This window comes from Clarias gariepinus, chromosome 1 (genome assembly GCF_024256425.1).
Source record: "Clarias gariepinus isolate MV-2021 ecotype Netherlands chromosome 1, CGAR_prim_01v2, whole genome shotgun sequence".
Lineage (NCBI taxonomy): Eukaryota > Metazoa > Chordata > Actinopteri > Siluriformes > Clariidae > Clarias > Clarias gariepinus.
This window is the reverse complement of record NC_071100.1, coordinates 26,271,409-26,284,556: the sequence shown is the minus strand read 5'-3', so window position 1 is coordinate 26,284,556 and position 13,148 is coordinate 26,271,409. Positions and strand designations below refer to the sequence as shown.

Below are 13,148 nucleotides of genomic sequence, written 5' to 3'. Positions count from 1 at the left end.
CTGTCCGCACACAAAACCTAAGCTGGAATCAAACCCTCAACTCTGGAGATGTGAGGCCACTAATTTAATCTACGAACCACCGCAAGTGACTGCCCGATGTCCTCCGAAGTTCTGCAACATCCGTGAGCTCCCGCGAAGACTGACGCGCTGAAAGATGGAAACGTAATCACAGCGCCAAAGCTCACGGTGAATCATGATGAACCGAACTTACGGCCACCGTGCAATACTGTTAGGTGAGATATGGGTAATAACAGATTATGGGCCAAACTTTGCTGAGTGATGATGGTAGAATAATTATAAAGGTCTTGACTAAAACAACATAGATGAGGAATCACAAAAGAGTTTTAATTTTCTGCAATGGAAAAGTACTCGAACTAGTTACTTTTATCAGAAAGTAACACTGTAACGTAACTAATTACTTTTTAATTATTGAAAATTTTTTTTCATTTTGTTATGTAATTAGTTACTTTAAAAAGTAATGTCCCCCAACACTGCGGGAGTAGTTAGCAGTGGCCTATTCTTAGTTATAAGAGTAAATTAGTTTGCCAAAAATCATGGGTGTCAATAAACTTTTAGAAATAAAGCTGTACTTTAAAGTCTTGGGTATTACTATGAAAGGTTACACCTTTTATACCTTTAACCCGGTAAAGTGCATGTGTCGTACCTTAAATTAACTTTCAGATGTAGTTTTATTAACTTTAAGTAAGTAATATAATATAATAAAATGACAATAATGTGCCTTAAATTGCACATTGGTATATTTTGGATGCCTTGATTGTCTAGCCAGACAGCACTCACTCACTTACTCACTCATTGTTTTACTGCTTTATTTTGTGTAGAGGGTCACTGATGCCTGGTGAGTATGGGGCCTTTGTGTATGCTGTGAGGTACACCCTAGACAGGGTGCCAGTCCATCTCAGGGCACACACACACACACACACACACACACTATAATTCATACACTACAGGCACTTTTGGAAATGTAGACTGTGGGAGGAAACCAGAGTGCCTGGAGGAAACCTATCAAGCACAGAGTAAAAAAAAATATCATTTCTAAAACACCACTGTTGTCTCTAATGACATATATTGTCTAAACAAAACCAAGGTGCAAAGGTAATGTTTGTGCACACATCTACCAACTCTGAATCTGAAAAAGCCCCTAAAACATGTTCTAGCAATTAGTTTTAGTTATTGATTTTATTTTTGGGAGAAATTACGTAAAGATGGTGTTTAATGGTGCGTCTCGTTCTTGATGGCTCCATTCAGAGATCGCCAGTGTCGCGCTGTTCGGGCTGCGCAGTCTGCTGATTGGTCGCGTCATCGGGCACGTGACCCTCGGGGAAACAACCAGTCAGGCCTCGAAGCGATGTTTCTTCGGAACCGACTCTTCAGCTCGATACACGTTTCGGATCTTTGGAGTCGTATGACTAAGAGCACCAGGACGAACAGCTTGCGGTGACAGGCGGACGCGCGTGTATCGTTCCGTGTCCAGCTGCTGGACAGTCGCAAGCTTTTTACCGGAAATCCAGCCTCTTGTGGCTGTCACGGTTTTACAGCTGGGGTTTGGTCCAGTATGGCGGCAGACGGATGGAAATACTGATGACAGTCCGAAAGATCGCCTCGATATGTACGATGGTGGGTTTAAACACATTTTTGGAGGTTACTTTGTAGCCTTTAGCCTGTGTGTGTGTGTGTGTGTGTGTGTGTACACACTGCGTGTAGCCGGTGTTTTGGTTCAGCTAACATCACAGGAAGGTAAACAGCTAGCGAGCGGAGAAACCGCGTCCTCCTCAAAGTTTATCAGTCGGGCGAGTTTCCCTTAACGCTCATAAGATAAACTTATCCTGAGATAAACCGGATTTTTTTTGTGTGTAACTTATTTAGCTATTTGAAATCTTAAACACACGTATAAACAAACGAGTTGGGCTATTAAAGCGAAAATAAGGGAGCTAGTTAGCTAGTCTCGGCTAGCCCGTGAGCTGTTAGCGTAGTGGACTCAGGCTGTGGCAGTGCGTGATTCAGCCTGGGCGTCTCCATGGCGAGGACCAGTCTGTCCATAAACATCTATTTTACACAAAATGTAACAAAGTCAAACACCATTTTCAATAACATATGGGTATCGCGTTTGATTTGTTTTGGCAAGGTGACTTCTTTGGCTTTCTGTGGGCTCTTACTTAGCTTCAGGTCCTCAAATAAAAAAAAATAATATTGCCCTGTAACACAATGCAGTATGTGTGTGTGTGTGTGTGTGTGTGTGTGTATACACGATGTCATGTGATTTTAAGTTAAACAGCTAACATGTTCACCTTCACATCAGTTCACATCCCTGAAGTGCTGATCAGAGGGAGACATCCTTATAGATCATCACCCTTGTTGTTGTTGTTGTTTTTTGTTGGTCATTCGAGACAAATTTTTTGTATCTTTAGTTAATCCTTGTGTTTGTGTGGGGGTGAGTGCTGTCTGACCTGGCATCCAAGGTCACATGTTCTCGAAAATAAAGATACCAATGCATAATTTGTAACCAATGTAAAATTTAAAGCACATTATATTATATTGAATATGAAAGTAAATTCAAGGTACATAACATGCATCATACCAGGTTAAAGGTATAAAAGGTGTAACACTTCATGGTAATACCCATGACTGATGGAAAAACACAATCTGGTACCTTTTTTTTTTTTTTTTTTTTTAGCACTGTGGCCTCGCACCTCCAGGGTCGAGGGTTCGATTTTGCCTCAGGTCTGTGTGCTTAGAGTTTGCATGTTGTCCCTGTGTTCTGTGGGTTTCCTTATCATGTGATTATGCTGATTAGATGAGAATAGACTGATTGGTGCTCCCAAATTGTCCGTAGTGTGTGAATGTGTGACCTGAGATGGAGTAACATCCTGTCCAGGGTGTACCTGATGTGTACCTGAAAAGTTTCCCGGGATAGACCCCGGACCCCCCAAGTACTGTATAGGATGAGCATATAGAAGTTAAATGAATAAACTAGGGGTTTACTGGTTAGACAGTATGTTTTGGACCTGAAATGCTTCACTGGTTTTAGATCTAGTGCGACATATTCATTTCTCTGGTCTGACGATGAGTTTTCTGCCATAAATGCAAACTATGCTGACTGATGCAACCTGGCACAACTTCTCTTTGCCTGAGAGGACACACAAACAAGCCCGTAGAGACTCGGTTTGGTTGTCAATACCAGTTGAGGATATCAGCCGATAGCCAGAGCTCTGATTTAGGTATAAATCAAACTGGTAGAAGTAGGAATGCGTTATTATAACATCTTTATGGTTTACCGTGTACACAAACAGTATCACTGACATGTTTTACATCAGATGTCCTGACGTTATTTCCTGTTAGATCTAAAGGAAAGTGATTTTTTTTTTTTTTTTAAGTAATAATCATGTTTTTTCCCTGTGTATGTGCGTCCTCCTGTTAATGTGAAGCCTTTCCCTAACAGGATGTTCTTGTTCATCTGAACAGGACAGTCCTGTCAGGTTGTAGCTTAGAGCAAGAGTTTGAGAGCCTTAGATAATAACCCCTGTGGCTGTGTTTTTCAGGGCGCCAATGCCTCAGCTTTGGAGAAAGAGATTGGACCAGAACAGTTCCCAGTGAATGAGCACTACTTTGGTCTGGTTAATGTAAGCAACCTTTTTTTTTTTTTTTTTTGCATTGTTAAGTAATTTCCCCCCTTTTATAAAATAAGGATATCACTTTATATGAAACTAAATATGTCATATGTCACACAACTGTAAATCTGGTGCTGGTCTATTGACCATATTAGTTACTTCTCCTTTTTAATTTTTTTTTATAAATACCTTGACCTTTAACACTCAGTCTTATCTGCACACCTAGTTGCTTATCTGGATGTCAAAGGCTCTTGCTTTGAAAGTCACGACAGGTTACTGTATATATTGTAATATTTACTGACTGTAGGCAAGTAAATATAAAGTAAATAACCAGCTTTTTTCAGACTCTGTATTTGTGTTTTAAAATTGTGTCTTCCTCTTCCTGGCCTCGTTTTCTTTTCCTGTAAATATTTTTTTGTTTGCAGTTTGGCAACACCTGCTACTGTAACTCAGTGCTTCAGGCTCTGTATTTCTGCCGACCGTTCCGGGAGAAGGTGCTGGCCTATAAGGTGCAGCCACGGCGCAAAGAGAGCCTGCTCACGTGCCTGGCAGATCTCTTCAACAGCATCGCTACTCAAAAGAAAAAAGTGGGAGTTATTCCTCCTAAGAAATTCATCTCGCGCCTAAGAAAGGAAAACGGTAACGTATAAAGGATGCTTAAATAGTTGGTACAGCGTTTCTAACTAGAACGGGTGTTCTGCCCTCAACTTGAGGCCGATGTAGTGGACAAGTGAATTTAATTCAACTCAGTTTTATTTAAGTAGCGTTTTTACCAATGGTCAGGGCAGCAAAGTAGCTTTACAGAATCAATAAAATAAAGGAAATAAGTTTTAAAAATGTCAGGACATAATTATTAGATTGTCCCTGATGAGCAAGCCAAGGCCGATGGTTGGAAGAAAAAAAAACTCCCTGAGATAACAATAGGAAAAAACCTTGAGAAGAACTAGACTTAGCAGGAAACCCATCTTCATTCGTGTGATAACAGATAGCAGGGATTCATCTGCAGTCGTACCTTGTGTTAGTAGGCTGAAAGTTCAGTATAACAGGACAAGTGTTTAGGTTAATAAGGATCGCACTTTTGTTATTGGACAAACACTGTTTGTTGGGAGCTCCGTCCTGAACTCTTGAGTGACTGCAGTCACAAGCCATCAGAAAGCGGCTGTCTGCATTAGCTAAGTTCAATACGTTCTTCATGGTCAAGTCAAGACAATAATATCTAACAAGTTGATTGAAAGATAATCTGATTTACTTTTCCACTGAAAATACAAAAACACAATCTGTCCCAAAACACCCATTAGAGGTTCTAGTTAAGCAATTGACATTGTCAGTTTTTATTTCACTGAGCAGTGATCCCAGCATTAGGTTCAACATGGAAGAAATGCTTCCTTGTTGATGTTTTATCAGCTGTTTGCCTAATCATATTGTTTATCCTGACATCATTTATATTTCTGAGGCAAAGGCTAAGTGGTGGTTCATTATGACCGGAAGGAAGAAAGAAAAAAAAAACATATCATGATATTTTTACAATGACTCAGTAGATCGAAATAATAGTGGAAACAACATTGAAGGGACCAGATGTACTGTAGTAAAATGAGTCAATACTACTGGTAAATATTAGTCAGCTTTTACGTCATGTTAGTGTTTTTGCTGTTAATCACTGTTATGTTGGAACAATTTAAACTGCAGGCTAAGATATTAAACATTATCACGTCTTTAGTGGCACAAATAATTAACCAGGCTTTTTTACTTGTTTTATTATATGATTTTATCCTTACTGGAAAAGTGGATGATGTGAAAAGCACGTTTAAATTTATTTTATTTTTTTTAATGTTTCCCATATTAGAGTTGTTCGACAACTACATGCAGCAAGATGCACATGAGTTTCTCAACTACCTGCTTAACACCATTGCCGACCTGCTGCAGGAAGAGAAAAATCAGGAAAGGCAGCAAAATGGCAAGGTGGTACAGAACGGAGGAGGAGGAGCAGGAGGGAGGGGGGACAACACAGGAGAGACCGAATCAGCCGAGAAGAACCAGCAGACGTGGGTGCACGAGATCTTCCAGGGCACACTGACCAATGAAACTCGCTGCCTTAACTGTGAAGCGGTGAGTTAAAGAGAATAAACAGTCGACCAGATAGCTGTTTACTTCCTGCTCCTGGTCTCGTTAAAGCTGACACATGGGAGTAGAACAGTTTTAGAATTGCATAGTGTACCTAGTGGACCTATCTTTTAAAAGATGATCTAAGAAATGAAGCTTAAAACTATTAATTACAGATGGGAAACAGGTCATCTGTGCTTGGGTAGAAACATTTTAATTCATATCCCTTGTATTACACCATATGATGATGCTTGCTTTAATTTTCCCCTTTAGGTAAGCAGTAAAGATGAGGATTTTTTGGATCTCTCTGTGGATGTGGAGCAGAACACATCCATCACACACTGTCTCAGGTAAAACCCAACCACGTGCACAGAGATTGCTAAAGATATCTGCATAATAACTTGAGAATAACAGGTCCAGTAGTATATTATATTTAATACATTGCTTCACACCTAAAGCAATTTCAATGCTATGGGCAGTATTCTCTGTTGGCTAGCTAGCAGCAAATGTTAGCTTTTAGCATTCCCCAAGACACAACAAAAACATACTACGATATGTTTTCTCAAGTCCCATTTTTATTAGGCAGAACATAGTAAAGTTGCTTTTACATCCAATAGGCAGCAAGATCCCTCTGATGGCCCTTGGTTTCCTCCCTATGATGTCATCTACCTTAGCCTTAACTTAGCTCCTCTCTTTGGGATGTGAGAACGTTGCTGGGAGCAGAGAGTGAAACAAACTAAAAGCAAACAAAACATGCAACATCTGTTGAACTACAAAAAATATAGTGGGTAGAAAATTGAAGAATGTTTTTACAAAGTTATTGTACATTCCATGTACATGTAAATGTGAAAATGCACACCACCCCAAAAAGTCTACTGTTATGATGTATTCAAGTAAGAATTTTAATTGCATCCTACACAAGATAATAAGCTGAGAAGATGAAGTCCACCTGAATGCTATGACAATAACATTAATGATAATATTAATAATTATATATTATAACAATGTATTACATTATGTTAAAAAATATGGTCATAATACTCTTTTTTTCCTGAGGAACTATTTGTCATAATTTAGTCCTACTTGGTTTTGTAACAGTTTAATATCTCAGATCTTTTAGTTTCCAGACTAATATAGCTGTAATGTTTTGTTGGTTTTCTTGGTTTTGTAATGGTTCAATATCTCAGATGTTTTAGCTTTCAGACCAATATAGCTGTAATGTTTTGTTGCTACTTTGTTAGAAAAATCGTAGCACTGTTCTATATCGTGTCTGTAAAAGTAAAAAATGTCTTTTTGTGTCCACCTTGTACCGCCGTGGCTTATGATTGTCCCCATGTTCACATGAGAATAAAGGGCTGTGATTTTCCAGTGGGTGTAAAGCAGTGGTTATTACTAGTGTAACTGGTGTGAAATGTCTCCCTGTACAGGGGCTTCAGTAACACAGAGACATTATGCAGCGAATACAAGTACTACTGTGAGCAGTGTCGAAGTAAGCAGGAGGCACAGAAGCGGTAAGGCAGACTTTTTTTTAAGTATATAAAGAGATTCAGGCCTTTCTGAAGTAGCTGTGCAGATGCTGGACATGGCAAGCATGTAAATCAAATTAGGCGTGCACATGTTGTGCTTTAAGAAGTACTCATTTTTTCTTTTCTGGCACTTTCTTTCTCTTTAGGATGCGTGTAAAGAAATTACCCATGATACTTGCCCTGCATCTAAAGCGCTTTAAGTATATGGACCAGTTGCATCGCTACACCAAACTGTCCTATCGTGTGGTCTTCCCTTTGGAGCTGCGGCTCTTCAATACCTCTGGTGACGCTACCAACCCTGACCGTCTCTATGACCTTGTGGCTGTGGTTGTGCACTGTGGGAGGTAGGAATCTATTAAAGACCACAAGGACATTTATCACTGCCATTTAAAGCTTAGTAAGATTAGTGCATTCTGTAAAAAAGATGTCTTTGCTTATACAGCCTGACTGCTTTTAACTTCCTTTTTCTCTTTCAGTGGTCCAAATCGTGGTCATTACATCACTATAGTGAAAAGTCATGGCTTCTGGTTGCTGTTTGATGATGATATTGTAGAGGTAAGCCCGAATGCAAGCTGTTTCAGGTTACAGAAGTTTCAGTTCTTCTTATGCTTTTCTGTGACTACAGTTAAATGTTAGAACAGTGGGACATGTCGTCCTCAGTAACACGTGGCAAGGGTTGATTGGTTTCAGATTGACTTAACATAGCATTGGTCTGGCTTCCATGTTCCTAGGTAAATCCTTTCAGTCTCTTCTTAATAAATGGCGGATTATAAGACAAGATGCTGAAATGTCTGCGTTCTTTGTGTCTTTTTGCCTTTCATCAGTTAACATAAATTGCATGTTGGCAGAAAAGTGTGTGTATCGTGCAGTGAGAAGCAGCCAGGTTGCAGGTGAAGGGTATGAGTTTTACAGGAACTGCATCTGTTACTTGGAATTTTGTGACTACTCTGCACATTAAATGTTCAGTCTCACACTTTAGCAAAACCACAACAGCAAGGTAGTCCAGAATGTCGATCGAGGCAGTATTTGCTATGGCAAACAATGCTGCATGCGCGCTTGGCTGTTTTGTTTTGGAAAGAATGTCATGTCTGGTCTGCAGGTTAAGGCTGGTGGACAGATCTATAAATTAATCCACAAAAGCACAAAAGCTGTTTAAAAAAAAAACAACAAAAAAAAACAGTAGATGGACAGGGATGGTCTTCTGTGTATGCAGGAGGTGGAAATATTGTGTTGCTGAGGGTGAAGGATTTGAGCAGGGTTTTGGATACTCTGTTCAATTTAATGGATTAGATGAGCCCTCTTCCCACTGTGGGGCATCTTTCCAACACATTAAGAGCTCAAAATGAAGTTTCCACAGCGTACATGCCGCCAGTCTGTTGGGATTCTTTGCAGATCCGCTTTATTTCCGTGAGGTTACCCTCATACTGCTGGTACACAGTTTCTGCCGTTTTACTCGGTTGAATTCCTATTTTGTGCTGAGGCTATATTATGTATTTAATCTTTAGCATAAGTAACTTAAAAAGATACAAAAAATTGAAAGGATGTTTCAAATCTAATCTTTCTTTGTGTTTAGAAAATAGATGCCCAGGCAATAGAAGAGTTCTACGGCCTGACGTCTGACATTTCCAAAAACTCAGAGTCAGGCTACATCCTTTTTTACCAGTCCAGAGACTGAACCAGTGGCAATGAGCGAATGGGACCGCTTTGGCTTTGTGAAAGTCAGGCTGAGGCAGAAGGCAGGGCTTGGGCTACGTACACCCCCACTTCAGACCCACTCAGCCGAGCCCCGAGTCATCCAGGTGAGCCTTTGCACCGGAGCAGCCAGCAAACAGAAGGCAGGAGTCGAGCAGCTGATTCCAGAGTGATGTGAGTGTCATCTCCATCCAGGCGTCGTGGAAGCTTTCAATCATCAGTCATCCAAAAGACACACACTCTCCATCAGTCAGCTGAGTCATAAAGGGAAAAAAAAACTGGGACAGGTTGTGGTTTATTTGATGTGGGGAGTTCTGATGTTTCGGCATTCATTTTCTGCATGACACTTTGCTTTCTGCTTTGTCATCGAGGGGTATAGCATAAAAGCTAATGCTGTTTTAGCACAGAGCAGATTATGATAAATGTAATCACCTGTACACGTCATTAAAAAAAAGGTTAGAGACGCTCTCTTTTACTAGACTTTAATCTGCTGTGAAAACATGCCACACTGTTTACGAATATCTCTTATAACTAGAGTAGGTTTCATGATACCATGTGATATGTGGCAATAATATGACGCACCTTTGCTCTATTTCAGTGACCTGGCTTGGCTGGTTTAGAGACATATAATTTTACTGTGTTTTTCTTTGGTAAGGCGTAAGCAATCATTCACAGGATGTTCTGTAAAAAAGAGGCCTGTGGGTTGGCAGCGTCTTGCAACAGCGAGGATCGTGGGTATGGGCGCAGTGCCAGTACTGTGGTTTAGTAATAGCTTGGTTTAAGTTTTAACTTTTGGGATTGAGTCATTAACATTCAGACAGGCGAATGCAGTGCTTTGATTGTCACGGAGTGCACACTTGGTGGAACACACACTACGGCAGTGGCACCTTGTAGATTGTAATGTAATACTCGGATTTAGTAATGGCATACTTGGACACAGAAGGATCACTTGATTATTTATTTGCTATTTCTGAATAGTCTCATGTGTTTCGACGATTTATTTCAGTGAGAGTGCTTAGCGAGAAGGCATTGGCTTTAAATGGCTGGGATCTTGTACTCGTTATCTCTAAGTCACTGGTTTCTCCTTCTCCTTGTGTTTAGTAAATATTTAACTTAATATTTGTGGAGAGAGAAAGTAAAGCAAAGCATTGTGGGTTATTCGTTATGGTACCCAGTGCTGTCTGAAAAAGCAAAAGTGAAGAGTTACAGGCCGCCAGAACAGCTAAATTCCCCACAACCACCAAGTGCAAAGAACAGCACAGTCATGTGACAACACCAGCTGTTGTTATGCAGATGTGCATTTACAGTATCTTTCTAGAGTAGATTTTAGACTTTCATTTTTTCTTTTCAGGTTTGCAAGTAAACATGTCCACTCGCTCACATTAGGGGTGTCGCTTTCTGTTGTCCTATTCTGCTGGTTCCCAGCTGATTAATAGGCTCTATGAGCCAAGCTGTGGCTTCAAATCATGTCGACAGGAACATGCACATGACAGTTCCACTTACTGAAAAAGGCACAAACACCTTCATAACAACATTGGGGCTTAAAAGCGCAGTTTTAATTTACTTTCCGAGTCCTCTTTGTGTGTGCGCTCAGATCTATTCCCTACACATTATTATAAGCTCAATGTGTGCTTTCACTGATATATATGGGCTCCAGAAGAATTTCAATGAATACACTTGAATTCTCATTTCACGTTTTCCATTTGTACTACTTATCTGTATGAGTTTAAAACTGACTGTGTTGCTGACTGAACTTTACGAAGCTGTTATAAAAATTGTATGAATGTTATAAATGAGTAGTAAGTACAGGAATTTTTCACACGATGTTGACAAATTCTGTAATGAATTATTCCAATGTTTTTCGAACCCAGTACCATCACACTGTATACGTGCAGTTGCCATGGACAAGAACTAACATTTTCTCTGTGATAAGGAATAAAAAGTAAGGCTGTTTAATTAAAAAGAATTCTAAAAAAATAAAATAAATCTGCTTCTTGTCTATAGCAAATGCACACGCCTTGCACATCGAGGGAGACTAGGAGATAAAAAAAAAAACTACAGTTAAAATATGAGATTCCGTACACTGGCGAAAGGTGAAATCATGTATTTATAACAATTTATACTTCTTTTATACCAGCCCTAATTAAACTATTTTTGTTTAAACTGCTAGTGCAGGAACTAGATCTTTCCAAAATAAGTCAACTGAGGAATGCAAAATAGATTATGAAAGTATGTTTTTTTTTTTACTTCATTTTATTTATATATATATAATGTATGTATAAAGCTTTAGGTTTATATTTTCTTATGTTCTGCTAATTATTCTTTCCAATGAAAAGTCACTGGTTCTGTGGGTTTGAAGCAAATTCTTGCTAGAGAAGTATATGATTAGGAATCTACACTTCTTTTCAGAAAACGCTGTAAGCCGCATCCCACTGATCGTTTTGTTTCAAGCACTGATCACAGTACATGAATGTTGATTTGATTTTTGCATTCAATGTCATTGGCAATGTAAAGCGCAGGCTTGTGTAATGCAGCACCGGTATTCTGTGAGTCATGTGACCGCCTACTCCCAGACCACTGCCCATTCAAATGTTGCACTTTTGACAATGTACAGATTGTAAAATAATAAAAAAAGGAGAAGAAATGGTTCAAGACTGCAAAGTGTATGAACTAAATAAAAGATGGTAATGGTTCCCAATAAATGCCAAAAAAACACATTGGTTTGAGATGTATTTTGTTCAAGAAGAAGCAACAGTTTTCTTAAGAAAGTCCATTAGCCATGATATAAGCGTATGTTTATTGGTACAGTGTCAGTACAATATGTTGTAGTATGGATGAGTTAACAACATTATGCTTCTGTTTGTGTCTAGGTAAAGTACATTTCTCTTCAAACTCATTAGCAGAGAGAGAGAGGTTTAAAGAAACGGTTGCCTCTTTGCAGTTCATTGTGCTACTATGCCCTGTGTTCATCTTTGATAACAGATACCTCCACTCTTAGACAAAATAATTCTCCCAAGGTAAAAAAAAAAAAAGAAAAAAAAAAATATATATATATATATATATATATATATATATATATATATATTGTGGCGTTTTTATCGCCTGAAAGGATGGTGGAGAGACGAGCGAGCTTATCTTGCTGCCCAATGCAAATGGCTGGGAGTATTTTATTTAAGCACACAATCTCACAACTCAAACACATGAACCGGCTTAAAAACAAGAACACCCTATCACACATACCCTGGCTGAAGCCACTAAACCAAACACCTTTCCCCAACACGGTGAACACATAAACAGTCCCTCCCGCAGAGCATGATGGTTATTACCCGAACCCCGCCCACGCCACATTGCCCCCACCCGAGCTGTGACCGTCCCCGGTCACCATGGCGAACTCAGTCTAGCAGGCGTGACGGTGGCCGGCGCTGGCGTTGTGAACGCCGGAGTCTTTTTGCGGGGGAAGGCGGGGCACAGCCCTCTTCCTGAGGCGGACCGGCCTCCACAGAGCTCGATGTTTTGCTGACGTGGGGCTGGTAGGGAGCGAGCCGGTCCCGGTGGAGCACGACCAATCGCGACCGCCCCGTCAACCGCACCCGGTAGACCACATCAGAGAGCTGTGCGACGACCGTGCAGGGGCCCACCCAGTGCGACATCAGCTTAGGTGAAAGCCCCCTTTTCCTTCCGGGGGAATACACCCAAACCTGCTCCCCATTAGCAAAGTCACGCCCCCGGCTGTGGGTATCGTACACGCGGCGCTGCTTAACCCCGGCGTCCGCCAAGTGTCTACGCGCCAATTCGTGGACACGAAACAGTTTGTCTTTTAATGAATAAAAATAGTCCAAACCTGGTTTCGTGGGTAAATCCACTTGAGGCGGGGGCCCGAACACCAGATCCACAGGCGTGCGCAACTCGCGACCGAACATTAACGCAGCTGGCGTCAGTTGCGAGGACTCCTGCACCGCTGTGCGATACGCCCAAAGCACGAGAGGCAAATGCTCGTCCCAATCTTTTTGCCGGTTGCTGGTAAGCACGGCGAGTTGGGTGGTGAGTGTTCGGTTAAACCGCTCCACGAGGCCGTCACTTTGTGGATGCAGGGGCGTGGTGCGGGTCTTTTTCACCCCGAGGCGCTCGCACACCGCCGCAAACACCTCCGCCTCGAAGTTACGCCCCTGATCACTGTGCAACTGCTCCGGGGAGCCGAATCGGC

At 40.9% G+C, this 13,148-nt stretch overlaps 1 protein-coding gene across 1 annotated transcript; it reads left to right on the top strand.

Annotated features, from left to right (window-relative positions):
• The first annotated feature begins 1,356 nt into the window (after positions 1 to 1,356).
• Positions 1,357 to 11,195, top strand: usp12b (ubiquitin specific peptidase 12b). Its single transcript, XM_053499356.1, has 9 exons — positions 1,357 to 1,635; positions 3,558 to 3,638; positions 4,052 to 4,265; positions 5,470 to 5,732; positions 6,000 to 6,076; positions 7,154 to 7,237; positions 7,399 to 7,596; positions 7,729 to 7,807; positions 8,826 to 11,195. The coding sequence occupies exons 1-9, from the start codon at positions 1,588 to 1,590 to the stop codon at positions 8,925 to 8,927; spliced, it is 1,146 nt and encodes a 381-aa protein (XP_053355331.1). The 5' UTR covers positions 1,357 to 1,587; the 3' UTR covers positions 8,928 to 11,195.
• The last annotated feature ends 1,953 nt before the right edge of the window (positions 11,196 to 13,148 follow it).